Here is a 25,939-nt window from a genome sequence, read left to right on the forward strand (position 1 = left end):
GGGGGGGAGGGCCGGGCGCAAGGAAGAGGGAGCGCAAGGCAGGGCCAGGGCGCAGCAGCGAGGGGCAAGGAGAGGGAGCATGCAAGGCGGGGCCACAGCGCTGCATAGAGGGAGAACCCAGGGCCGGATAACTCTCCTGTGGCCCCAGGGCTATGAGATTTTAGGGGACCCCAGTATACAAGTCTTTTTCCTAATTTAAAACAAAATTATCACAATTATGGCATCGGGGCTATTTACGCTAATACTAAACTTGCCTTTTAATTAACATAAAGCTGTTCTGCGGTTATATTTCAATCTTAAAACATAGAAATAAATTAATTCAAAATAGCCTACTTCTTACATTAGAACAGCTGTTATATTAATTTCTTTCTGGGAAGGAGTTTGGGTGCAGGAGGGGGCTCCAGGCTGGGGCAGAGTGTTGGGGTGCAGGAGAAGGTGATGGGTGCGCGCTCTGGGAGGGGTGCAGGAGGGGATTCTGTACTGGGACAGGGGGTTGGGGTGCAGGAGGGGGTGTGGGGGCTGGGAGGGAGTTTGGGTACAGGAGGGGATTCTGACCTGGGGCAGGGGGTTGGGGTGTAAGAGGGGGTGCGAAGTGCAGGCTCCGGCCAGGAAGTGCTTACCACAGGCGGCTCCTGGTCGGCAGCGCAGCAGGGCTCAGGCAGGTTCCCTGCCTTCTATAACCCTAAGCCGCTCCTGGAAGCTGACAGCTGCTGGCACGTTTGCGTGTCCCTGGGAGACAGTGGGGACAGCATGTCCATGCCAGCAAGCGTTGCCCCCACAGCTCCCATTGCCTGGTTCCTGGCCAATGGGAACTGCGGGGACGGTGCTGGGAACGGGTGCAGCGTGTGGAGCCTCCTCCCCCCCACCCGCCAGGGGCTGCAGAGATGTGCCAGCCATAGGTGCCGACTTCCCCTCTGCCAGGTGGGTGCCCCACCCTTGCCCCACCTCCATTCCACCCCCTTCCCCCAAGTCCCCGCCCCTGCCCTGCCTCTTCTCTGCCTTCTCCCCTGAGCACACTGCATCCCCGCTCCTCCCCCTCTCTCCAGGAAAGTCCTAAGTGCCACCAAACGGCTGTTTGGTGGCGGGTGGGAAGCTCTGTGAGGGAGGGGGAGAAGTGGGGGCGGGGGGAGCTTGGCTGCCAGTGGGTGTGGAACACCTGCTAATTTTTCCCCGTGGATGCTCCAGCATATTATGGATTTATTTTTGCAGGGGGCCCCCTTAGCCTGAGGCTGCAGCCCCTAAAGTCCCTGTGTTAATCCGGCCCTGGAGAAGGGGAGTGTGCAAGGCAGGGCCAGGTCAGCGCCACACTGAGGAGGGGGGGATGTGGAGGGCAGGGCCAGAGCAGAGCATGGACCAGACTGAGTGCATTGCTTGGGAGGAGCATGTTGTGAAGGCAACAGGTGATTTTGGTGGGCCCAGAGCTAGGCTGGACTGGCTAAGAGCCCCGGGGCTGGATTCTGCCACCCTTACTCCTGTAGCTCTCTCTGCAAGCAGCCCCATGTATTTAAATTGAAGAACTACTTGGAAAGTGCTACTTAGTGGCAGTAAGGGTGCCAAATTCTGGTCCTGAGAGCACTGGCCAGTGGCTGGTCTTGTTTGGTTGTGGGGTTGGGATGATGCAGACCACAGGACTAGTGAATGCTGAGCTGAGTGCCAAGCCAGGGCGCAGCTTGTGCCAGATGGTGACAGAGCCTGGGAATATGAATATGATGCAGTAGTAGAGATACATAGTTTAAGGTGGTATTTAGGTAGGTGCATAATTTAACAGTCTGGGAGCAGTATGGAATAGGCTAGACATGCATCCTGGGAATATCACAGACCAGGATGGATTCAGCCTGGGTGAAACAGGTGCTGGACTCGACATATACCTTGAGACTAGTCTGCAGGGCACAGTCTGTGAGAACTGGCCCGGGATAATGTGAAATGCTTGAATATATCACATAGCAGGTTGGGTGCAGAGCCTAGGTAGAGCACGCAGCAGGCTAATTGCACAGTCTTTGAATAGCACGTGCAGAACTTGGGTGCAGCCTGAAGCAGGGAATTCTGGTTAGATATAAGAACTAGTCTTCCACATGGCCAAGAGTATTTATTCTGAATTGTAAGATGTTCACTTGCCTCTAGAAATAGCTCCCAAAAATTTTGTACTTTTGCATCTGTACTTGTGCCTAATCTGGTTCCCCAGGATTTAGTCAAACATTCCATTTTCTTGAACAGCTTTAAATAATAATCATTAAAAAACCATCAAAGGGATAAAGAAATGATTCCTTCTTCTGACTCTAAATGTGGAATTTTGAGTCTGCAAAATTACCCCAGTCCAAGGCATTAAAGATATCTGTTAATAACTTTTCTATACATAACATCATGAGTTTAAAGTCTGATATCTCATGACTGTAAATCTGGAGACTGGATTTTTAGACCACAGAAAAGGGGAAATTCTGATTTTCCAATGGAGCCCTGTACTCACATCTACCCCTGAAATGGACTAAGATATACTTGAAAACTGAGATTTTTATGTATAGGAAAAGCAGTTTCATATCATTTTTAGGTGTTTTAAGGCTCTCTGAGCCTTGTACTAATTTAACTCATAGTTACTAAAGCACCTGGCTTTATGCATCAGGTGATTAAAAAAATTCTAATACAATTTCTAAAAACTTTAAAACATTGCTAAAATAGTTTTTCTGTAACAGATGTGGCATATACAGAATATATGATGGTATAGTATAACAGTTTAATCAAGTTGGAGTTTGGAATAGAAGCAAAGATTATAGTCTATAATACTCTGACTTTTTACCTACTGTACAGAAAAACTGTCATTCATTCAGAGTTGAATTTTGCCTATCCTAGGCCTTGGAGAGGTGTAATTTGGGGGTGGGGGGATTCCCATTTGCAGGAATGAGAAAATCTTGAGGCAGGTTGACTTTTAAAAGGAGTGGCTGTTGAATGTGCGTAGGTGTTTGGTGCGTTAAAGTCCCAATTAACTGGATTAATAGGCAGAAAAAGGTGATAAACTCATTTTTTCACAATGCTCTGCAATTATCACATTGATACAAATGCCATCTGTTTAGTATGTAAAAGAGAAATGTATATTACACACAGATTTTATAACTATATATAATATGAATACTTTCATCCAAACACATGCAAATAATGTATACAGAGCTAAGAGGACCTGAGGCTTGCATTGACAAGGCTCTAGTCTTTGGCAAGATAGAATCATAGAATACTAGGGTTGGAAGAGACCTCAGGAGGTCATCTAGTCCAATCCCCTGCTCAAAGCAGGACCAATACCAACTAAATCATCCCAGCCAGGGCTCTGTCAAGCTGGGCCTTCAAAACCTCTAAGGATGGAGATTCCACCACCTCCCTAAGTAACCCATTCCAGTGCTTCACCACCCTCCTAGTGAAATAGTGTTTCCTAATATCCAACCTAGACCTCCCCCACTCCAACTTGAGACGATTGCTTCTTGTTCTGTCAAAAAATTGGCATCTCTAAGTGGAATGGTTATATCAGGGGTCGGCAACCTTTCAGAAGTGGTGTGCCGAGTCTCCATTTATTCACTCTAATTTAAGGTTTCATGTGCCAGTAATACATTTTAATGTTTTTAGAAGGTCTCTTTCTATAAGTCTATAATATCTAACTAAACTATTGTTGTATGTAAAGTAAATAAGGTTTTTAAAATGTTTAAGAAGCTTCATTTAAAATTAAATTAAAATGCAGAGCCCCCTGGACCGGTGGCCAGGACCCGGGCAGTGAGAGTGCCACTGAAAATCAGCTCACGTGCTGCCTTCGGCACGAGTGCCATAGGTTGCCTACCCCGGGTTATATTATGATCTGCACCCCGAAGAAGTCTGTACAAGTACATCTGCAGTATTTTTACCACATATCAACATTTCAGTTGCTCTTGTCCATAGTTGTTGCTACATTTCAGCTGCTCTGACCTGGTCTTTCTTTGGATACTCAGACCCTGTTCCATTTTCTGTTTTCGTTTGCTAGAGGCATCTTTGATCTTGGTTGGGTTTTTTTATATTATAGCATTTAATTTTACATATTATATAGCGCAAGTGACAACTGATTATGGGCAAAACTGACCTGCACCACTGAAGTCAGAGAGTTTTACCATGGACTTTAATCGGAAGTAGTATTGTGCCCAAATTCTTTTTCTATATTGGAGGAAAAATGGTCAAATAATACCACAAGGTGAATTGCATGGGTTTCTTGTTCTTTTTTCTTCTTCTGTGCCTGGGCTGTCACTCACTTCCATTCAACTGGCCAGGAATCAGAGACATTCTGGCCAGCTATTACTGCCCTTTGTCAGGTTCTAATTTACTGAACCACCATAAAACAAAATTATCAAGCAACATTCATTCAGATTTGAAACAAGGGGACATTTCATATATTTATTGCTCCAGAAAGTATAAAACTTCTTTAGGCCACTCATTCTCCATATTATAATTTTATGATGCTCTGAAGTTTGCCTTCTACAGTTCTGATAACCTCTTATGTTGTTTTGTTTATTTTCATGAACAGATTGATCCCATTAAGCTGGGTGTCAATCCATAACCATAAAGAGCAGTCAGTAGAAAGCTTGCAGACAGGTACAAAGCTTGGTTTTAATCAAATATTATCAGGATTCAGAGCAGGTCAGAGGAAAATCTTGGACTTCCAAGTGTCCTAAAAATTATCTGTATAGAAAAAATATATTTACCCAAAGTAAATAAATAAGCAAGCATTCAATATGCTGCTTATACCTTTTCAAAGATCTTGTGCCTGAGAAGCCAAGGATGTGTAAAAACATTTAGAGATTCAAAAGATTTGTCGAGTTGCATTATTCTACTGAGTGCAGTGTGACTGGCATCTGCCAACCTGACTCATATGCTTGGTTTTGGAGGGTTCATCTATATTCGCCTCCAGGATGAAATGTTTAAGCATGTAAAAATTCTAGTCATGAAAGTGAAAATTATGAATCTAATGTGAACATAGTTTGTCAGGCTTTTGTTACAAGTGATTAATGTGTGTATATTTAGCACTGTACGGATCAAATTTGCGGAGTTGGGCATACACCAGAACCATCTACAAGCTCAACTCTGAATTTTTTAACAGTCCAGTAATGGTGGGACTATATGGTAACTTGTTGCCAGGCAGATTGTGGCAAATTGTTAAGGCAGAGGTGCAGTAGTATGGATGAGTACCCTTTTGTGACTATAAACTTCTGAAGCTGTGTGCTGGAATTATTTCTGTAGAAGCTTCTAACTAATAAAACTGTGTACCTTAAACGGTGCGTTAGACTTGGTCTGCATTGGGGAAGCTGCATCTTCACAAGTTGTGTGCACAAATCAGGCTGTTTGCATGTAGTTATCTAACTTTCAGGTGCAAATATGTGGTTTTGGGGGCATACTATTTTTCTTGCCAGTACCTTCATATTCAACACTGAACATTTGACTCTAGCCATACATTTTCCCAAGCACAAATCATTTCTGTTATGCAAGCACATTGACATCTTTGAAAACAATACACATGGCCAAAGAAATACCTTAAATGATGGCAGTAGGACAGTAGCTGAGCATTATGCATTAAACAAGTTTTTCTATTGCTCCTGTGGCAAAGACATACCAGCATCTATTTCCCAAGTCAACTGCAACCCCGCTCCTTGACAGAAAGATGCTGAAGTATATATTTTGACAAAATAAAGATCTTGAAACAAAGTGAAATAGCATTATCATTAATAGACTTTTATTCTCCAAAATGTCTTGCCTTTGTGAAGTCTGCTGTTGGATAAACATCGTAAAGTGTAGTATCAAAAGCTAGAAGGGGAATACTGCATGCTTATGGCATTAGTACCAGGTAGTAACTAAGGAGAGGGTTTCATTTCCATCTTCTATATAAATTTATAATTGATCCTATGCAGACCTTACTGACAGTTTTGTATAATGTTACACTGACCATAATCCTCAAGCTGGAAGCACATTGCAACAGACCTTTTAATTAAAATTCTAGCATCCCACACATCAAGTTTGGCTAAAAATAAATTCCTAGGTAGGTGTAGGGCAGAGGATATTTTGAGAGCTTGGCTTGATACACTAAGAGGGGAAAGCAGAGGGAAGATGCGGTTGTTAGTGGAGGCAGTTCTTTAAGGCTTCCTTTTTCTTACCAGCATCACCTCCATCTTGCCTGAGTTCAGCTTTAACCAATTACTCTTCAACCTAGTGGTGCATGTAAGCGGCAGCAGCAGGATCAGTAACTGACTAACTGCATCAGGCCAACCAAGTCAGGGGGATGAGATTCCCAACATGCAAAAAGGGAAAAAGTGTCAACTGCAAACAGGCATCTGACATGCTCAGAGGGGAAGGGGGCACGAGTAAATATAGCGGGCCTCCCTATTCTCACTTCCTTTCTTCTTCTATTGCTAGAGCTACACAGTCATGGCCTACAGCAGTTCCCTTTGTAGGAAAAAGGAGGAGCCTGTTAACTAGGTTGGGGGCCTTTTCCAGCACGTGACCTCTGGGTCCAATGAGGATGTTGCACCACCCTTTATCAATGTGGAGGAATCTTCTTCTTTCTGCTTCCCAGTGGTAACAGCTGTGTGGAGTAAGCAAGAGGAATAGTCTTCAGGAAGCTTGGCTGCCTCTTCTCTTTCTAGCTTAGACAGATGGAGGCTTGGGCAAACACCTGCAGCCCATTTTCCCCCCTCTACATCAGCAGGTGGGGACAAAGATGCTCCTTGCTCAAAACATCAAGATGAAGTACCAAGTACATTCACTACATACACAATTTGCAGAAGCTGCACGACGATGCTGGCATGACCTCACAACAGCAGCAGCACTTGGCTTTGTGACTGTGACAGACATGGCAACTTCCTGCCATATCCTTAGAAGACATTATTGAATTAAGTTTAAGTATCTTTGGGTTCCATTGTACTAAATGAACAGTTTATGTATTTTTGTGACCTACCGCTTGGGGGAGGGCTGCCACACCTCCTCCAGGAACCAAAAACAATGGGTAGTGATTACGGCAGGTCACACAGATTGTAATAGTGCCAGAGAGGTATCACCTCCCAGAAAGATTCACATACTCTAGTTCAAACTGAATGCTCCAGACACCAAGAGACACCCCCCCCCGACAAAAAGGACTTTTGGATAAATAGCCAGAGTTTAAACAGACTCGGGGATCTTCATCCTAATCTAGCAGATAGGACTTTCTGCCCAAGGGAGGGAGTCCCAAACCTTGCAGAAGGGTTGGAAAGACTTTAGCCTACTAGGGCCCCATAAGACTGATGAGCAACCTCTGCTGAGCTTTTAGCATGCATATAGTAACAGTTCTTTAAAATGCTTTCTGTGTTATGCTTTTAACCTAAAGAAAACATGTGCTTGCTTAGAGCTTGTCTGGTAACTTGTAACTGCTGGCCATACACTAGTTCTAGCCCTTGGAGCGAGCAAAGGACAGGCGCTGGCCTTTTAGCAGACCAGATTGCTGGGGATATCAGAGCATAGGCAAGGAGCTGTGCAGCCTTAAAACTCCCAGTCAGGAGGGAATGAGACATGGGTGTCTGCCCAGCAAAGGTGACGTTTGGGAGCTGGAAACCTTTAAGTAAATGGTCCCTCAGGGCATTGAGGGGGAATACAAGTGCAGTTCCCTGAAACTGACAGTGTCCGCACAAGGCATGATTAGAGTATTTCTGTTGTAGAAATGCTTCACCATGCTTGCAGGTTGAGTGCAGAAGCCTACTTACTCCCTGGCTTGAGCAACCACAGTCATTATGCAACCTATCTGAGGCAATTGTGTTTTCACTGTAGGAGGAGGCCCAAGTACATGGAACTCACTTGCCTTTCTGCTCAGTCTATTGCTCACTGGTGGTTAAAGACATCTTTACAGAAAACCAATTTTATGTATTATTCTCTTTTCCATTTTTGTGGTTTAGAGCCCTTCTGCTGCGCTCCAATGGTGAGTGCTTGTCTTATTTTTGAAGTAAGTTACACATGCAAAATGTGTATGCAATTGCTCACCTAACTACCATGCCACAGGCACGCCCGGAACTGCATGCATCTATGACCACAATTAGCTAGTTGTGTGCAAAACTGCAGTGAGTGAACATTCAAGTTAGTCACATGATTACAGATTTGTTTTGTGTACACAACTGCAGATGTATTTTGTTTCTATAAAGCAAAGTTTAGCCGCTCAGCCTTATACTCAAAAACCCAAACCATATATGAATAGCATGAATCTCCATTCCTGAGATTTTGGTTTAAATTGACAATGCCAAAATCCATTTTACACAGACACAGGAGGGGGTCTGTGTGGTCAGGGGAAGGAGTAGGCTGAAAAGGGAAGTGTCTTCCTAGCTTATGTACATAACCAATAAGAGCTATTGCAGATTCCACAGCTGCAAAGACAAGTTTGATGGCTAGAGCCTACTGTATGTTATGTTGAATTGACAGGTTTAATCTATGTTCTTGTACAGACACTGAAGACCTGAGCATAAATATATAGTTTCATTAGGTAACATTTGACTAATAAATGCCTCCCCCCCCCTTTTTTTTTTAAAAAGACATGATACAAAACCATTGTTTTTTAAAAAAAACACTGCAGTTTAACAAAAGTTCTGGTTTACCCAATCAAAATAATACCAGCTTGTGTAACACTTCTGTGAGCCTGCAACTAGAAAAGCAAGCTAAAAGCAATGCATTAAACAGCCTGAGACTAGTAAATGTTTGCCAGGTCTTGGAGTGGCTGATGAAACTCTGATGGTCTATATTTTCTCAGAGGCTAGGTTGCAAGTGAAAGGAAGCATTAAAGACAGATGCTGCATTTCCTGTCTTCGTTATTACTCACTCTCTCCTTTTGTGCAACTTTGTCTTGTGTTGCCTAGTGTGTGCACCTGCAACAAAGATTCAACTTTTAGATGGATGATGGTAGGTGTAGCATTGTTTTTAAAAATTATATGTTTGAAGTATTACCTGTACTCACATTTTCCTTGGGGTATTTCCTACAACCTTTTTCCTACACACTATGCTGTACATACTGAGATGTAACAATATTTTTGAGAACTTAGATAGCTAGGGAAATTGTTGAAACCAAGCCAGCACATTTATAAAAACATTTTATTAATAAAATGTTTACACCTTTTTTGCACAATACATCACATCGGTAGTGATTTTGCATGTTATTACATTATAAAAGTTTATTATGAATGATTAAGCTGAAACAAAGCAGTTTACAATATGCCAACTCATTTGCCGAGTATGTACTATAACAATACAAACTAAAAAGAGAGATCAGAAGTCTAGCTTTCTTCATTAGCATCTACAAACCAACAATACAGACTTACTGTGTACACTCTCAGGACCAGCCCAAGAGAAGACCATAAAAAAAATCAAGTCTCAAAACATTCATAAGCTTGGCAATTCATTCTTACAATATTTCATCACTAGTAATCAGACTATATTTCATGCAGTGAAGCAATGGTTGTAAATTTGTGCACTTTACAGTACTACAAATGCTTTTGTAACTGTGAGCTTATATTTTGTTTTAATAATGGATGTTAAGTAAGAAGGCACAGACCTTTTAACCCTTACACCAGGTTAACCCCCAACATAGTCTTTAAAGGCAGAACATTCTTAAGAAGGACCAGAATTGCTGGTACAAAGATAAATGGGAAAAATTAATGTTTATAGACAAAACACTTATACTGCAAGAATTATATGCTTAATCAAGATTTTTTACTTTTGTGCCCTAATCACAGGAATTTAAATGCTTTCCTTTTTTATTTAAACTAAAAAAAAACCCCAAGACATGTGGAATGATTTCTTCATCCTGAAGAAGACGACTAAAACACATTTGACAATGTATTATACACATTCTATATAGGTCTTTGTACCGTTTCCATCACTGTGCTCCATGAGCACATGGTGTGCCACACACACAGTATCTGTCAGCCTCATTACCCTGTATTCAAGAATACAAAAGTTAATCATTTGTAAGTCTTATTAACAAAGTCTTGCAAAACTTTACCCATCCTAGGTGAATAATGTTTTTGGCAAAGGAGTAACACTTCCTACATCATCCCAGGAGGATGTAGATGTATGTGTCTTGGCTGCTATGTTTTCACAACAGTTTTGCAAGGCAGTACTAATGAATTACCATTTTGTTTACAAATATTTGCTGCTATGGCAGATGCTTCAAGAAGAAGAAGAAGAAAAAGATCTGTCACCTCTTACAACCTGAATCCCTTGCAGCATAGTGCAAGATGTCAAGAAAACATAATAGGTTTAAGGTACAGTATAGCTTCATGGAAAATACAAATCATAACACGAGTAACAAAACAAGACACGAAAGTAGAAGTGAACCCATCTTCACTGACTACTCAAGTAAAGGGTTAAAATAGGTTCAAGAGCAATAACTGGATGGAATTACTAGAAAGGAAAAGTAAGGCTAGAGAGAAGAGGGGCTTATCTTCCAACATCTGAAAAATTACAGTACCTATGCAAAGAAGGGTAACAGGAATGAAGCAAAGAAAAATTAAATCACATCTAAAGACAAAATAAAAATACCTTTGAATAGATTCAGAGGTAATGGGTTTCTTTACCACAAAAGTGAAGACCAATTTTGGGGATTATAATATGGCCAACCCCAAGTTCTTAGATAACATAAGGGGAAAGTCAACAATTGTTCCTTTTGGAAGAATGCCAAATCTTGTAAGTGTCCTGGAATTAGAGTAGTTTCAACAAATTCTGTTGTAATCTTTAGAGGTTAGATCATACGCCTCATGTAGAGAAACCCACAGGTGAGGAAGAGGGGCACATGGCAGCCACTCATGTCACCTCCCCTATTTCCACTGGATCACTCTACCAGTGGAAGTGAAAAGAAAAAGCCAACCAGTCTTAAAAATTTGATCCAATTTTAAATAGTTATGCTCACACTACAGGTTGTCAACATTAGGAGCAAGATTTCCAGAAGCCTTCAGCATTTAGCAACTGTTATTGTTGTCAGATGGAGAATTTTTGAAAAATCTGCCCACTTCATTTAGGCACCTACACTGATCTCTTGAAAATCTGGCCCTAAACCGCAGTCAGACCTACAATGTACATTACAGTATGGGACCATCAGTTAGGGTCTCAGAAAAACTTCTGCTGCCAGTAAGGATTTCAGGTTAAGATAGATTTGAAGCCAGAGTCTATCTAGAGGTTTTCTTCTAAACACCCTCTACAGGATTTCCTTTCTATGACACTGCCTGGATAAACTTCAGGAAGGTCAAAAATGTATAACCAAGTTCGGCATCTTTGGTTCCAGCTGTATTACCAGGAAGAAGATCTGCATTTATTTCTCAACGCTCCAGAGAATCAGAAGGCATTTTTCTGAAATTATAGGCAAGTACAATTTGGCACATGGATTCTTACACAAGAAACCGAAAAACGCTGTTTCAAGCTTGCTTCCTCCCACAAGTTGGAGCCACTTGACAAGGCATCTGCTGTCACATTCTTTGGCCAGAAAGAACAACTGACAGCTTACAGATCTTTTATCCTAGAAGCCATATTTTATTTTTGCCTCAAACATCCACATGCCAACATCTCATTTCTACACGCAACAAGTTTTTTGTTGTCTAATAAAACGTACAGCTGGGAATGTAAAATGAACATTCATTTTGTCAGTTTTCTTTGTAGAATTTTATAGTCATCTTTTATGTAGTTTGGTTCTGGACACATGGTTCTTATATTAAGTGACTGATTGTAGCTCCATAAGAATGCATGAAGAGAATATTATTTGTGAACTCAGACTGCTAGAAGAGTGCAAAAATCAACCTAGACATTTATTTAGTTCTTATCTCTGTGGTGTTGGGATGACTAATAAACCTGATCAATTTTTGGAAGCTTCCAAGATCCTCAAGTGAGTAACTGGGAGTGGATGGGTCACTACAAAAAGTAATTTTCCCTCTGCTGATACTCTCACCTTCTGGTCAACTGTTGGAGGTGGGCCATGTCCACCTTGATTGCATTGCCTCGTTAGCACTACAAAAGTAATCAACTGTTGAGAATAGGCCATTTCACCTTAATTGAATTGGCCTCCTTAGCACTGATCCCCCCCCGCCCCACTTGGTAAGGCAACTCCCATCTTTTCATATATAATACTGCTTACTGTATTTTTCACTCCATGCAGCTGATGAAGTGGGTTTTAGCCCACAAAAGCTTATACCCAAATAAATTTGTTAGTCTCTAAGGTGCCACAAGGACTCCTCGTTGTTTAACCTGAAATTATTTGAACAAATAAGATGTGGTCTGGGATGGTGCTAGTAACAGTAGGTCTATGAATAATCCAAATTCTTGCCCTTTAAAAAAAAAAAAAAGTATTTGCTTTGAATTTTTACTTTTATTTAGTTATTGCTATTTATAAGCAAGGCTCACTAAAGGAGTGACAGGCGATGGAGTTCAGACAGCATCTCCTGTAAATCTGCAATTCCCAAAGTAGTCAACACACCAAAAATATAAAACCTCATTCTCAATAAATACTAGAGACACTTCCACAAGGAGGGAAGTCATCCAAACATCACTGATAAAGCTTCTTTTTTGTCTCCAGTAATATTAAATACGGAATAGTTTAGATTTAACATCTTCATGAAGAGCCTGTCGAGGATAGCTTTTAAATTTTATTTTCAGCAACTAAATTGAAGGCTTTACCATCTACAAAGGAGATGGCTCCCTGATGAGAGCTGGCCAGTGAACAACGAATGCCCAGTCTCCTGACCAATTTAAAGAATGATGTTTCCAGAACACTATAGCAATTATCATATTTTCCAACTACACTATCTTAAAGGAGGAGAAACACTCCCATCACATGTGCTTGTAGGAATGTTATATTCATATTACATATAGTCACATAAAGGGTTTATTTTGCAGAGAATGCCCCCATCAAAAACATTAAGGACCAGACCCTGTAGCACTTCAAGCAAAAAATACTACTGATTTCACTGGAAGTTAAGGGCTGCATCAATTTAAAGTTTAAAGATAGGCAAAACAAATAAATAAGCTATTAATACAAGATGTGGTTTCTCTAATAAGCTTCAACAAATAGCTCAAGAACTTTAACTTCTTGGTAGCAAAAACTGTTAACTCCCAAGAGAACTCCGATTCCTAGCTTCCAGAGGATTTTCAATAATTTTGCCTCTAGAAAAAGAAAACAGGAATGTTTCTGCCTTTTGTTAAAGTAAGTAAACTAGCAGAGCATGTCCATTTAGAGGCTTAGTAGGAGGATCTCAGCAGGTGCACAAAAACATGGTACTGTAAAGCCACATACATCAGAGAAGCAGTTTCTAAGCATATATTTGGGACTAAAGAGTTCAATTCATTGTAGTTTTGTGGGGTTTTGCCCCCCCAAAATTTAGGAGCATGCTTATCAAGCTCCCAGCTTGATCTTAGACACGTCAGCCAATAGTTGCTACACTTTTGTACTTCATTTGAAAAACAACAAAGTCTTGTCCACAGTTTGAAGAAAGAGCTGAAATGTTTCCACTTTGTCAGTTTCAAAAAGATGCATAGGATCATTACTGAAAGACATGCGTGTGCTACAGAGAGGATAATGTTACTTTCATCCATTACTCAAATCATACCTCAAAAAAGTCCATTCCCTTTGAGAATATCAGAGGCTAAATTTTCAAGAGTGCATTTCAGTCATTTAAAAAGTTGAGACCTTAGAAGTGCTGAGCTTCTGATCTCCTACTTCAGAGATGAGAGTGTTTTTAGAAAGTCAACTAGAACCAGTGATGCTCAGTACCTCCAAAAGAACAGACTTAAAAGTTATTTAGGGACAAAAAATGTAAGTAACTTCAGCTGAACACCATGCAGCACATATGAAGGCTACGTCTACACTAGAAACTTCAAAGCGCTGCCATGGGAGCGCTCCCACGGCAGCACTTTGAAATGTGAATGTGGTCACGCGCGAGCACTGGGAGAGAGCTCTCCCAGCGGTCGGAGCCTGTCCACACTAGCGCTTTAAAGCGCTCAAACTTGCTGCGCTCAGGGGGAATGATTTTTCACCCCCCTGAGCCAGCAAGTTAGAGTGCTATAAATTTAACTGTAGACAAGCCTGAAGGCTGATGGCTTGATGAGATGCACTGATACAGTAGAATTTGCAGGAAAGCTACGTAGCTCTGCCAGAGATGAAACTGCACCAAGCCAAACACTCAACTACATGGATGTCTCTGATCCAGGGAGATGTTTACTCATGTAATTGTATTTCAGCTTCCAGATAATTTCAGGTGGGATCTGGGATCAAAAGAATTTAGCTCTCAGCATTCTGACACATTTTAAACAGGCATGATACTAGCAAGACACTTTGTCGCAGCCAATGTTTATGAAACTATTTTTAGGTAATCTGATAATGAAGGCATGGAAATGGTCAAGTTAAGTCTAACAGTGGGTGATTCAGAATCAGAAGACTTAATTGCAAAAGGGAAAAAAAAACTACATTGATATCTCATTCAAGTGGGTAGAGCTACAGAGAAATTTCACTTGTGTAGATTTAAAAAAGTAAAAGGAAGAAGAGTTACGAGGCATCAAGATTTAGTCAGAGGAGGAAGGATATAGGACTGGCTTGTTAGAGAAGATGATGTATAAATCTTAGTCTATCTTGCCAATGATCAAATTTACCAATGCCAAACTGTATTTGGAAAAAAACAAATGCTGGCCAAAAAGAGGGGCTTTTCCTTGGACATTTCTCAAGTTTTTAAAGATTTGCTAAGAAGAGATACGGCTATATGGCTTCATTGGATCCTGATTGGGGATTCTATTGTAAGACTATTACTACAATTCTATAGTCAAATATCTTCTTTTCAAGTAATGCATATTTTATAGGTGTAGTTAAGCCAGTTATTCTCAGAGAGGAGACAATGGAGTTTAAACCTATACTGTTATGTGCAAGGACACTAAAGTGATAATTTAGAGGGTGTGAATCTGTTTGCAGCTCCCTGAATGGATCTTCTGCATGAGAGATGTTATTGATCTTTCACAGATATTTATTCTTTTAATATGCTGTTCAATGTCTGGAAACTTGTCAGATTTACACCGCTACCTCGATATAACACGACCCGATATAACACGAATTCGGATATAACGTGGTAAAGCAGTGCTCGGGGGGGGGGGGGCGGCAGGACTGCGCACTCCGGTGGATCAAAGCAAATTTAATATAACGCGGTTTCACCTATAACGCGGTAAGATTTTTTGACTCCCGAGGACAGCGTTATATCAAAGTAGAGGTGTACAATAAAATTCTTATGCTCAAACACCATTAACAAGCCTGAAGAAATCCAAGGCAGGTGAACATATTATATTAAAGATAGTAAAGGCACCTAATGCCTTGGTGTGGAATGGGGAAGGAGACTTCTGAAGCACTGCCAACATCAACAGCTTGCAGGTAGAACCGTGACACCATGCAACCATGGGATAACAAAATATGGTGTGTAGTAGCAGCTCGACAGAACCTACTGTAAGTATATACTGAATCTTATCTTTAGATAAGAAGCTGGAACAAAAAGCAATTATTTGTAATCGAAGGGTACAAAATATTTTCAGTGTGGGGTTACAGTGATAATTACAAAACCAGCATTACAAAATGGTGAGCTGATGCTTCCAAGTAAACACCCCCCAACCCTAAAGAGGAATATAATTTGTGTTATCCTGAAAGGGAACTCTGCTACAAAAGCATACTGAAGTGCCAGATGAGTATACTGCTTGACATCTTTTTTGGACTAGCTTTGAAATCAAAAATTTTTAATCTATCTTCATTAAGTGGATAACCACATCCCGGTCTGTTATTTATTAGAACCCTGCCAGTTGGTTAACTGAAGACAGAGCAAGACTTTCAAACAAGATCGGCATTCAATGATTGCCATTGTGCAAGGGCTTTGAGTAATTATATATATATATAAGTGGTCAGTTGCTAGCCTGCTTTGATAGAACACTATCATAGCTTTTACAAAACTTTAAACTTTATGCTTATAATCTATTGCTTCAAATGCCACCCAAAGATTTAAATCGTATTATTATATATTTTAGGCTGAACCATGCTGCACACCAATACATAATTATTCTGTCTTTATTGTAAGATTCTTTGTTAGGGCAATTTTTTTCATAGGGGCTTCAAACCAGCCTCCATTTATGTGCATGCAACTTTTTGGGCACACACAATAGACTTCATATGCTTGTAACCCATCTGCACATGCAGGAAGTTTGAGCATGTGTATGCTACTGCAGCAAACAGAAGTGCACACTCGAAGGACTGCATATCCACAGATAGAGGCCACATTTTGAAATCTTGGTCTTAAGAAGTTTTAACCCCAACATTTCATTAAAGCCTATTAACCCCATTCAGAATATGCTTTCTATCACACCAAGTTACTATAATAGTGAAATAGTTTGCTTGAGGATAGCTTTGAAACAAGGATTCTGAATATGATTTAATCTGAAATATAAGCTGTTTCATTTCCTACTTATTCTTTGAAATTTCCTTCAGCTAAAATACTTAAGATTGTAGAATGCCAAATTACAAATCAGGAACAAATATCACAGACATGGCTTTAACTTCAATATCAAAACTTAAACTCAAATATTGAAAATACTTTATTAGGCTCTTTCTTTAAAAATAAGAAGTTCTCCACTAGCTCTGGAGGAAACTAAAAATAAATAATGAAAATAGCGTAATAGGATACGGTCAATTTATAGTTTAATATAAAATGTAAGAAAAACAATACAACATAAGCTAAAAGCTGATTTGCTTAAAAAAATGCCAAGTAATTAAAAAGTTATTTGGGCTAGACCCAGGAACCAAGAGGTAACGATCTACGCTACCATACGTGACTTGGATTTGGTTTCCTGTTTGTGTTTTTGTGCCTCAGCCAGCAAGGATTGGGTGCACTGCAGAGGTGATCTGCTCAATGGACAAGCCACATGCTTCACCAACAGCGACATCTACCAAACATTTCAAGCAGAAATGCAGATATGATAGGAGGGGAGCATCACCCAACCTTCTTCTGGAAGAGGTCACTGATTGCAATGTAAGACCTCACAAGCAGGGACAGAATCGTTGGAGATCCCCAGAGATTCAATCAATGGGTGAGGAATGGAAAGACTGAAGAAAGCTGATTTCTCAACTGCTTTTACATAATTTATAATACTTTAGGCATTGGTCTCATAAATATAGTACAAACACTTTACACATGCGAAGCAATAAAGAGCTTTCCCCCAAAATATTAAAGTCTTACTAGAACTACTGACGGCACCTGTTGTCAGTCAGTCATGCTCAAGTTTAAATTTAGAAAGAGTTTTAGCTAGGTTCTCTTCGACCACCATTTTTAATAGTAAAAATGCTTACTAAAAACAAATAGGTGCTTATAAATGTATCAGTTTGCCTTTAAATGATTAAGCCAGCATGAAAAGGTAAGATTGTCTATGGTTTAAAATTCATTGCTTGTTTGTTCATAATACCTTTAAATAAAAAGTGCAAGTGGGATCTGGGGACTGGATGGGCTGATTTGCTCATTTTTATCAGTAACTTATTTTGTAGCCATCTACAACCAATTGCCTCACTGTACTTTGGATTAGCTACAATTATATTTAAAATAATGCTCATTATAACAATTGAAAGGGTAGCAGAATAGCCTTAAAATTAAAGTCACTATTTCAACAGGGCTGTTTCTTCCCCCTTCCTCATCCCTCTGGACCACGAAAGTGCTCATTTCCCTTTTACAAAAAACATTACATATAATGTTGATTACAAAACTATTAAACATTTCAGTCCTACCATCCATATGTCAACATTCCTTTCACGCAAGGCCAAAGAACTGATGATGGATTCCCTTTGAATACAAGAGACACTATATATGTTGTAAGTAAACAGGCTGACATTATCATGACTGCAGTCTCTTCTGTGAGCATACAGATGTCAGATGAGCTGGTCCATTTTTGTGGGACCTTGAAGTATGAACATCAGGCAGATAAGTTCTAAGACCAATAATATATACCCAACATAAACTATTAGCTTCCAAGACCACCTACTTTCAAAACAAGTCTGATTTTCTAAAGTATCAGTCAACAACAGCTGCGTTTTGTCACTGAAGGCTGTCTTCTAAGTTTGAAGCCCTTACCGCTAGATGGGGGGTTGGTGTCAGTTGATGGAATTCTACGACCTATAAAGAGAAAACAAAAAAGTTTTTAGCAAGAGTTACATTAATTATTGAAACCATTTTTACAGAGCATCTGATATTTGCAAAAGCGTTTAATCCAATGGATTGGACTTTGGAGGGAGCCCCTTGTAAGGGCAGGTTCCCTTCTTTCCTGAATAGATATGGGGCTTTTAGGACTCCTCATGCCTGCTCTGGCCCCTTTTCTCTGTGTAAAAGTGCCAGAGTAGTGCATCAGATCTCACCCTATATCCCTAAGCTTAATGCTTAAACAACATGATCTGGTTTGGCATTTTTCAAGCATCAACATTTATTCAAAATCAACTAAATGCATAAGAAAAATAGCTTCCTGATTTCCTTAAATAGTTATAAAAGAATCGAAGTTGTAGTTAAAGTCAGTAGTAAACAAAATATTTAATTACTTCCATGAGTCTTTAAATTTGTTTTAGTTTAAAGTAAAAAACATTAAATAGCTTCACAATCATTTGACAACTCTGATGTGTCTATGCAAGGATTGCCTCTAATTTTATACTGTTTACTTGACTCAAAAGACAAAAGCTGAGAGATATTTGCACATAAAAGTGTCCAGTATTTATTATAGCCATCCGAATTACAATTCAAATCCTCACTATAAGAGTGCAGTACTGCACTGTATTCCCTTGTGGGTACTGTTTGCATTTGTTCCATGTAAAAGTCAATTTGGAATACTGTAGAAAAAAATTATTTGTGGTCTAATTGAGGGACAGGGTTATCAAAAATTTCCTAAAGGGAATCCACACAAAAATGCTTTGTTTTAAATCACATTTAGTAATTGTGTGATAATTACACAATTACTACTTCCCATTAGCCAATGATGCTTTGGATAATACATTCCCCTAATCAAATCTAAACACGGTACTCTGATTGGAAATACTATTTCCCCTTCTGTATTTGTGAAGGTTTTGGTATCCCTCATGCATTTCCTTCCCTCACCCTTCAGTGACCTTGAACTACTAATTGAAACATTCACCAACAGATAGGGTAAGATGACACTGACTTTTATGACAGTGACCTGCTTGCTATTTATCCAGTGATGTGGATCATCATAGTAGGTTTAGAATCTCTAGGCAGAAGCTTTTAGAGGTCATAAGAGGACCAGAAAACAGCAGATCATCTTGCAGTCTTGTATCCCTACCAGTGGTGACAAATATGAACCCAATGTACTCTCAGCAAACTAGAACTACAAACTAATGCAGTAGTCAAGTTTCTGCTTAGGCTTCCTTCAGAGAAAAAAAGTGTTAACTAAAGAAGTACTTACTAATTTCTATAAAGAGTTCATTTATGTTAATTGCATTTTTAGCACTGGTCTCTACAAATATGGCATGGATGGAATCTGCATAGTCTTTAGCGTCTTTTTCCATGACTTCTCTAAAAAGAAAAGAAAACATTGTGAACAAAGCAGAAACATTAATTATCCCAATTTTAGAAAAATTGGCTCTCTACTTAACAGTAATTTCAAAAAGTGATTTAGTGTCAACTGTTTGGCATCCCATTCCTCATGGAGAGGTCAATTTCTATCCTCAGCTCTTCTTTTATGTAACCCCAAGAACCGGACAATAGTGTGGCCTGAACAACAGTATTTGGACAGCACCATCATATAAATTCAACAGCCACCACCATTTTCCTCTCTGGAAAATATGGATGTGTTTTCTTAAGAGTGCCAGAATGCAGCTCTGAAGTCAGCCGAGGGGGGAGGGAGGGCTTTATTCTCAGAAAAACAGCTCAAATTATCGGAAAAAAACATGTTACTTCTAATATCCATCTCATTCAGTAGGAATCCAGACTTTGCTTACAAACCCTAATATCCTGCATCACAGCAATGTTCTGTACAAGCAGAGTTTAAAACGTTCAGATTGTACAGACAAAAGAGACAGGAAATGAAAAGGTTCCCACAGGCATCTGAGCCATACTACATGGCACACCCTATATATTTTATGGTAGATATTTAACACTAATGTCAAGCTTCACATTTATTGTAAATGTGAGTAGAAAATACATACAAATTAATTTTGCTTTGAGAGGTCAGGAAACTAAAGTTAACTAGGAAAAAACGGTACCTACCTTTTCGTAACTGTTGTTGTTCGAGATGTGTTGCTCATGTCCATTCCATTCTAAGTGTGTCGTGCCCACATGAGCGGTCGTCAGAGATTTTTGCCTTAGCGGTATCCATAGGGTTGGCAGTGGTGCCCCCTTAAGTGCCACGCTCATGTGTCAGTATATCAGGTGCCGCCGGCCCTACGTCCTCTCGGTTCCTTCGGATGGAGCGACCACTAGTGGTGAGACGAGAAGGTCCTGCTGAGGCGATCTGCAAACACATTCCTAGTCCTGGGCAGCTGTGTGGCTACCAGATGAATGGCATGCCACACACAAAAGTCCCAAAGGTGGATAGCTTCTTGGCAAAGGGTCAACGACCTGGATCTGCCCTGCCTGTTGATGTAATACATCGTGGCAATATTGTTAGTGAGGACCTGCACCACCTTGCCCCTCAGGTGGGATAAGAAAGCCTGGCAGGCCAAGCAAGCCGCTTTGAGCTCCCTGACATTGATATGGAGGGCCAGATCGTCTCGCAGCCGGCAGCCTTGCGTGCTGAGCTTGCCCAGGTGGGCTCCCCAGTCCAGGTCCGAAGCATCGGAGATCAGGGTCAGCAACAGGGCTGGGGCTGCGATGGGAACTCCCTGCAACACCGACCTGGGGTTCATCCACCAATTCAGGGATGATAGGATGTGATCTGGTACCCTGACTATTCGGTCTAGGTTGTGCCTGTTGGGAATGTAAACTAATGCCAATCATACTTGCAGAGACCAGAGATGGAGCCGGGCATGACTGACCACGTATGTACAGGCAGCCATGTGGCTCAACAACCACAGGCAGGTGTGAGCCATGGTGAGCGGGCTGTTCTTCACATAGGAGATCAGGTCCGGCATGGCCTGAAAACACGCCTCCGGAAGGAAGGCTCTGGCTCGCGTGGAGTCGAGCACCACCCCAATTCATTGGACTGGCCTTAAGGTGGATTTTTTTCTTGTTTACCAATAGGCCCGGGTTGCGGCAGGTGGAACGCACCAGATCGAGGCTTCTCTGTACTTGTTCCCGAGACTGCCCTTGATGAGCCAATCGTCGAGATACGGGAAGATCTGGACCCCTCAATGTCTCAGGTAAATGGCTACTGGTGCCATACATTTTGTGAAGACCCTTGGGGCCAATCAGAGGCCAAAGGGGAGCGCCGTGAATTGGAAATGGCATCCGCCCACAATGAAACGGAGGAAATGTCTGACCTTCGCTTATTTCCATATTCCTCCTTCAAGTCGAGGGTGGCGTACCAGTCTCCCGGATCCAGGGAGGGGATGATGGAGGCCAGGGGGACCATGCGAAACTTCAACTTCTTGAGAGACTTGTTGAAGCGTCACAGGTCCAGAATGGTCTGAGGCCCCCTTTTGCTTTTGGGATTAGGAAATAATGGGAGTAGAACCCCTTTCCTGTCATGTCCCAAGGGACCTCCTGCACCGCCCCTAGGCGCAGGAGGTTCTCGACCTCTTAAATGAGGAGTTGCTCATGAGAAGGGTCTGTGAAGAGGAAGAGGAAGAGGAAAAAGGGTGGGAGAATGGGAGGGAGGGGTGGCCGAAAACTGCAGGGTGTAGCCTTGTGACACTCTGTCCAGCACCCCGAGATGACCCGCACCCAGGCAGAGTGGTAGGAACGAAGACAGTCAAGGAAAGAACAGGGTGGATCCTGGGAGTTGACTGGCAGTGGGGGGGGGGGGGGGGGGGAGGGAAGGGAGTGTAGCTAGGAGGGGAAGTCGCTCTCAAGCGCACCCTCAAAATAGCGCTTCTGGCCCCCAGGCCAGGCTGCTCAGGTGAGCGGGAGGAGGAAGGGCAGCGGCGGTTGTAACTTATGTCCCTATCCCTTCCCCTTGCAGGCCCCGGACGACGCTGCCAAGGCCTTGGTGGCAAGGGCAGCCAGAACTGTTCCTGGGCAGACTAGGGCTTATGCATGCCCAGCGAGTGAAGGGTGGCCCGAGTGTCTTTTAATCCATGCAGCCTCGCATCCATCTGCTCTGAAAAAAGACCGTTCCCATTGAATGGGAGGTCCTGGATCGAGGTCTGCATCTGTTGGGAGAGGCCGGTGGTCTGAAGCCACGAGCTGCGTCCCATAACCACTGCCGAAGCAGCCACCTAGCTGCCAAGTCAGCCATGTCCTATGTCATTTGGAGGGAGCACTTAGCCGCCATGGCGCCCTCCTCCACCCGTTACCGAATTCTTGGGCTAAACCCTGCGGGAGGTACTCCTTGAACTTATGGAGGGAGTCCCATAAGTTAAAATTGTATCTGCCTAGGAGGGCCTGATGTTTTGCCACCTGGAATTGCAGGCTGGCAGTTGAATAAATTTTCCTCCCAAACAAGTCCAGTCTTTTGTCCTCTGTGTTTTTGAGAGTTGAGCTGGTGAGCCCCTGCTTGTCTTTTTCATTGGCTGCAGAGACAACTAGTGAGCCCGGGGGAGGGTGGGTATAAAGATATTTAAATCCTTTGGCTGGGACAAAGTACTTCTTTTTGGCCCTTCTGCAGGTGGGAGGGATAGATGACGGGGTTTGCCAGAGGGCCTTGGGAATTTTGAGGACTGCTAGTGCGACACAGGCAGAGGTAGAGGCTGAGAGGACGTCGAACAAGGTGTCTGCCTGCTTGGCCATCTCCTCCACCTCTAGGCCCAAGTTCTCGGCCACCCGTCAAAGCAGGGCCTGATGTTCTTTAAAATCATCTGGCGGGCTGGCCCTTGAGGGTTCCGCAACCGCCTCGTCCGGGAACGAAGACGATGACTGTACCACCAGGGGAGGCCCGGGGGCATCGTCTCCTGTGGGGGAGGGAGGTTTAGGGGTGGGTGCAGTCTCCTCTGCCTCGACCTCTTAGCATGCCTCATGCACCCAGCCCAGTGCCATCGGTGCTGCTAACTGATGCTCTGAGGTGGTGGCAGATGAGCGGTGCAAAGGGGGCATTGCCATGACCAGCACTCCCCATGTGCTCCAATAAGGTCACTGGCCGTGCTGCCAAGGCGGTGCCGTTGATGTCAACGTGGCCCCAGGTACCCTATTGCACAGGTGGAGTCTGGGTGAGGGGCTGAACTGCCCTTCCATGCTGGAGGAATTCAGGGGCCATCGCCGCCTGAGTCTGCCTGCTGACCGTCGCCGACTGGTGCCCAGAGTAAGAGGATCGGTGCCAGTATCGAGCGGCCCAGTACTGGTGGGACTGGAGATGCGACGGGGAGTGCTCCCACGGGGCAGGCGAGCAAAATCTGTGCCAAGACGACGACTGATGGGAGGGCCAACAGTGCTGGTAGTACGGAGACCGGTGCCTCCCTTTAGGCGATCCGTGGTGAGACGGCGGGGACCACGATCGTGGTGCTGGTGACCAAGGGCGAGCCCCAGAGGATCTGAGATGCAACTCCACCAATCTGCGGTGCAGAGGTGGAGACGCTGTCTTGTCTCGGGGGGGGATCAATGGCATTCTACTGCCCCCTGAAGGTTCTTAGCGGCTGGCTTGCCCTCGTGGGGAGCCTTTCCCATTTCCTGTGGCACGTGCTGTGTCGGTGGCGTGGGTGGAGGCCTCTGCTCTCTCGGCGCTGGGGGAGCTTGGGAAGGCATCGGTGCAGTCAGGGGTTTGGGTCCCATACCGCTCCCAGGAGTTGGTGGTGGACCTTTTAACGGGCTAAGAGCCCCAACCGGGGAGGCATGTATACATGGCTCTGGAGTGGCCAGACGGCCTGAATTGGGTCTCTTGCCTGATGACCCATGACTTTTGCTTGGTGCCAGGGAGCCGTACTTCTTTGCTTTCTTTTTGGGCACTGACAACGGGGAGCGGAGCCGGGCTGAGTCGGGTGCTGGGGGTGCACTGAGACCAAGGTACTTGGTGAGTCTTGGCGGGACAGCTCAGAAGCCGGACAAAAGGCAGACTCCATGATGAGAGCTCGCAAACGAATATCCTGCTCCAAGTCCTGGGCCGAAAGTTTTTACAAATACGGCACGTGTGATTCCACCAAGCACTTGAGGCAGCTGCTATGGGGGTCACTTACAGGCATAGGCCTGTTACAGTCCATGCAGGGCTTAAACCCGGGAGACCAGGGCATGGTCGCCTGGGGCAAAGTCCCCGCTGGGACTATAACTTTAACTACTAACTACACTTAACTACTTAACGCTAACTACTATAAACAAACTATTTACAAGGTCCTAAGGCTTGAAGTCAGTAGAGACAAAACCGCTAGCCCTTGCTATGCAAGAAAGGCGCTCCGACTAACCACCATGGGCGGTAAGAAGGAACTAAGAAGGTGTAGGGCCGGTGGTGACTGATATACTGACACATGAGTGCAGCACTCGAGGGGGCGCCACTGCCGACCCTACGGATACCGCTATGGCAAAAATCTCTGATGGCCGCGCACGTGGGCGCATGCACACCTAGAATGGAATCGACATGAGCAAGCACTCGAAGAAGAACTATTGATGCCACATTACTGTATTATTTTTGCATTCAGTTGTCTTTATGTTCAGTGTGCATGCTGTCTTGCCTAGTCAGGCTCTAGTCAGCAGTTATTAATATGCATTGAGAAGTGCACATTTCAGCACATGCATGCTCTCAACCTCCTGAAAGCAATGCAAACTCTCAGACTCAGTGAAATTGTCTATTGTCAATATCCAGTACAATTTTCAAACACATCAAAACACCTTATTGATTTCTAACAATTTTTTTCTCCAAAACTGGTCAAGGACATGTTTCTCACAAAGGACTCTATGTTCCAAGTTTCATATTCAACTGTTTCCAAGTTGTCTGTGTTTTATAAAATACAGTGCACTATAGTCACGCTCCTGCCCCAGCAAATCACACCCACCCACCCACCAAAAAACCAACACTACCTGAGGCTTTAAGAGAATACTTCCCCTTAGGGCAGAATTTCAGCCAAAAATGGAATTAAAACAAATGCAAATATAATGGAAACTGTTCTGCAACTTTAGTTACAGTGTGACTGGCAGTAAGTGCTAAAATTCCTTAAGTCACAATGCTATTTCACATTACTCCTGGGGGAATTCTGTGCTACTGCATGCGTGCATAATTAATGAGCCATGCATATTTTTAATTTTTTGTGCAGAAAAAAGCTTCTGCTGAAATGTTGCTGCAGTTCCACCTTTTGCCCACCAGAGGGTGCTATGGTGCAGGAACAGCAGCAGCTCCCAGCCAGCTAGCAAAGAGAAAGAACCTGCCTTCTTCGCAGCACCTGCCAGGCCAGGCCAGGCCAGGAGCTATGGGGAGACAGACAGTGTGGGGTGCTGGCCAGGGGTGGTGGTGGTGGGGGGAAGGGATTAGACAGGGGCTCATAAGGGTTAGTGGGGGAGGACAGACTGAGGCAGGGGCTGAATGGAAGTGGAGGCACAGGGCCACAGGGGGGAGAGAGGTGCAGGGCCACATCATGATTGGGGAGGGGAGCATAGCTACACAGGGACAGGAGAGTGGCTGGGTGGGGGGGCAGAGTCACATGGAGACAGGGGGAGGGGGTGCAGGGCCACATGGGGGTGCAGGGATACATGGGGACAGGGATAGATGTGCCTGACTGAATGGGAGAGGCTAGGGGTCAGCCAATGTTTGCATGGGGGAAGCTCCCTAACAATCTCTCTCTGCCCCACCAAAATACCTGTTCCATACTTTTCCCACCCATAACCAACAATCCTCCAAGTTCACACCCAGGCTCCTTCACAGCAATTTACTT

The 25,939-nt window shown here is 43.1% G+C and overlaps 1 protein-coding gene across 1 annotated transcript in view; it reads right to left on the minus strand.

The window, feature by feature from the left end:
• Window positions 1-15,172: 15,172 nt before the first annotated feature.
• RAB22A (RAB22A, member RAS oncogene family) overlaps window positions 15,173-25,939 on the minus strand; it is a 26,385-nt gene continuing 15,618 nt past the window's right edge. Inside the window, exons 6-7 of the mRNA XM_024201713.3 lie at window positions 19,459-19,568; window positions 15,173-18,167 (exon numbers count right to left, since the gene is read on the minus strand). Coding sequence (XP_024057481.1) covers window positions 18,070-18,167; window positions 19,459-19,568 — 208 coding nt within the window. The 3' untranslated portion in view covers window positions 15,173-18,069. The remainder of the gene's footprint in view (window positions 18,168-19,458; window positions 19,569-25,939) is intronic.

Source organism: Terrapene carolina, unplaced genomic scaffold, assembly GCF_002925995.2.
Source record: "Terrapene carolina triunguis isolate 2854851 unplaced genomic scaffold, T_m_triunguis-2.0 Scaffold130, whole genome shotgun sequence".
Taxonomy (NCBI): Eukaryota; Metazoa; Chordata; order Testudines; family Emydidae; genus Terrapene; species Terrapene triunguis.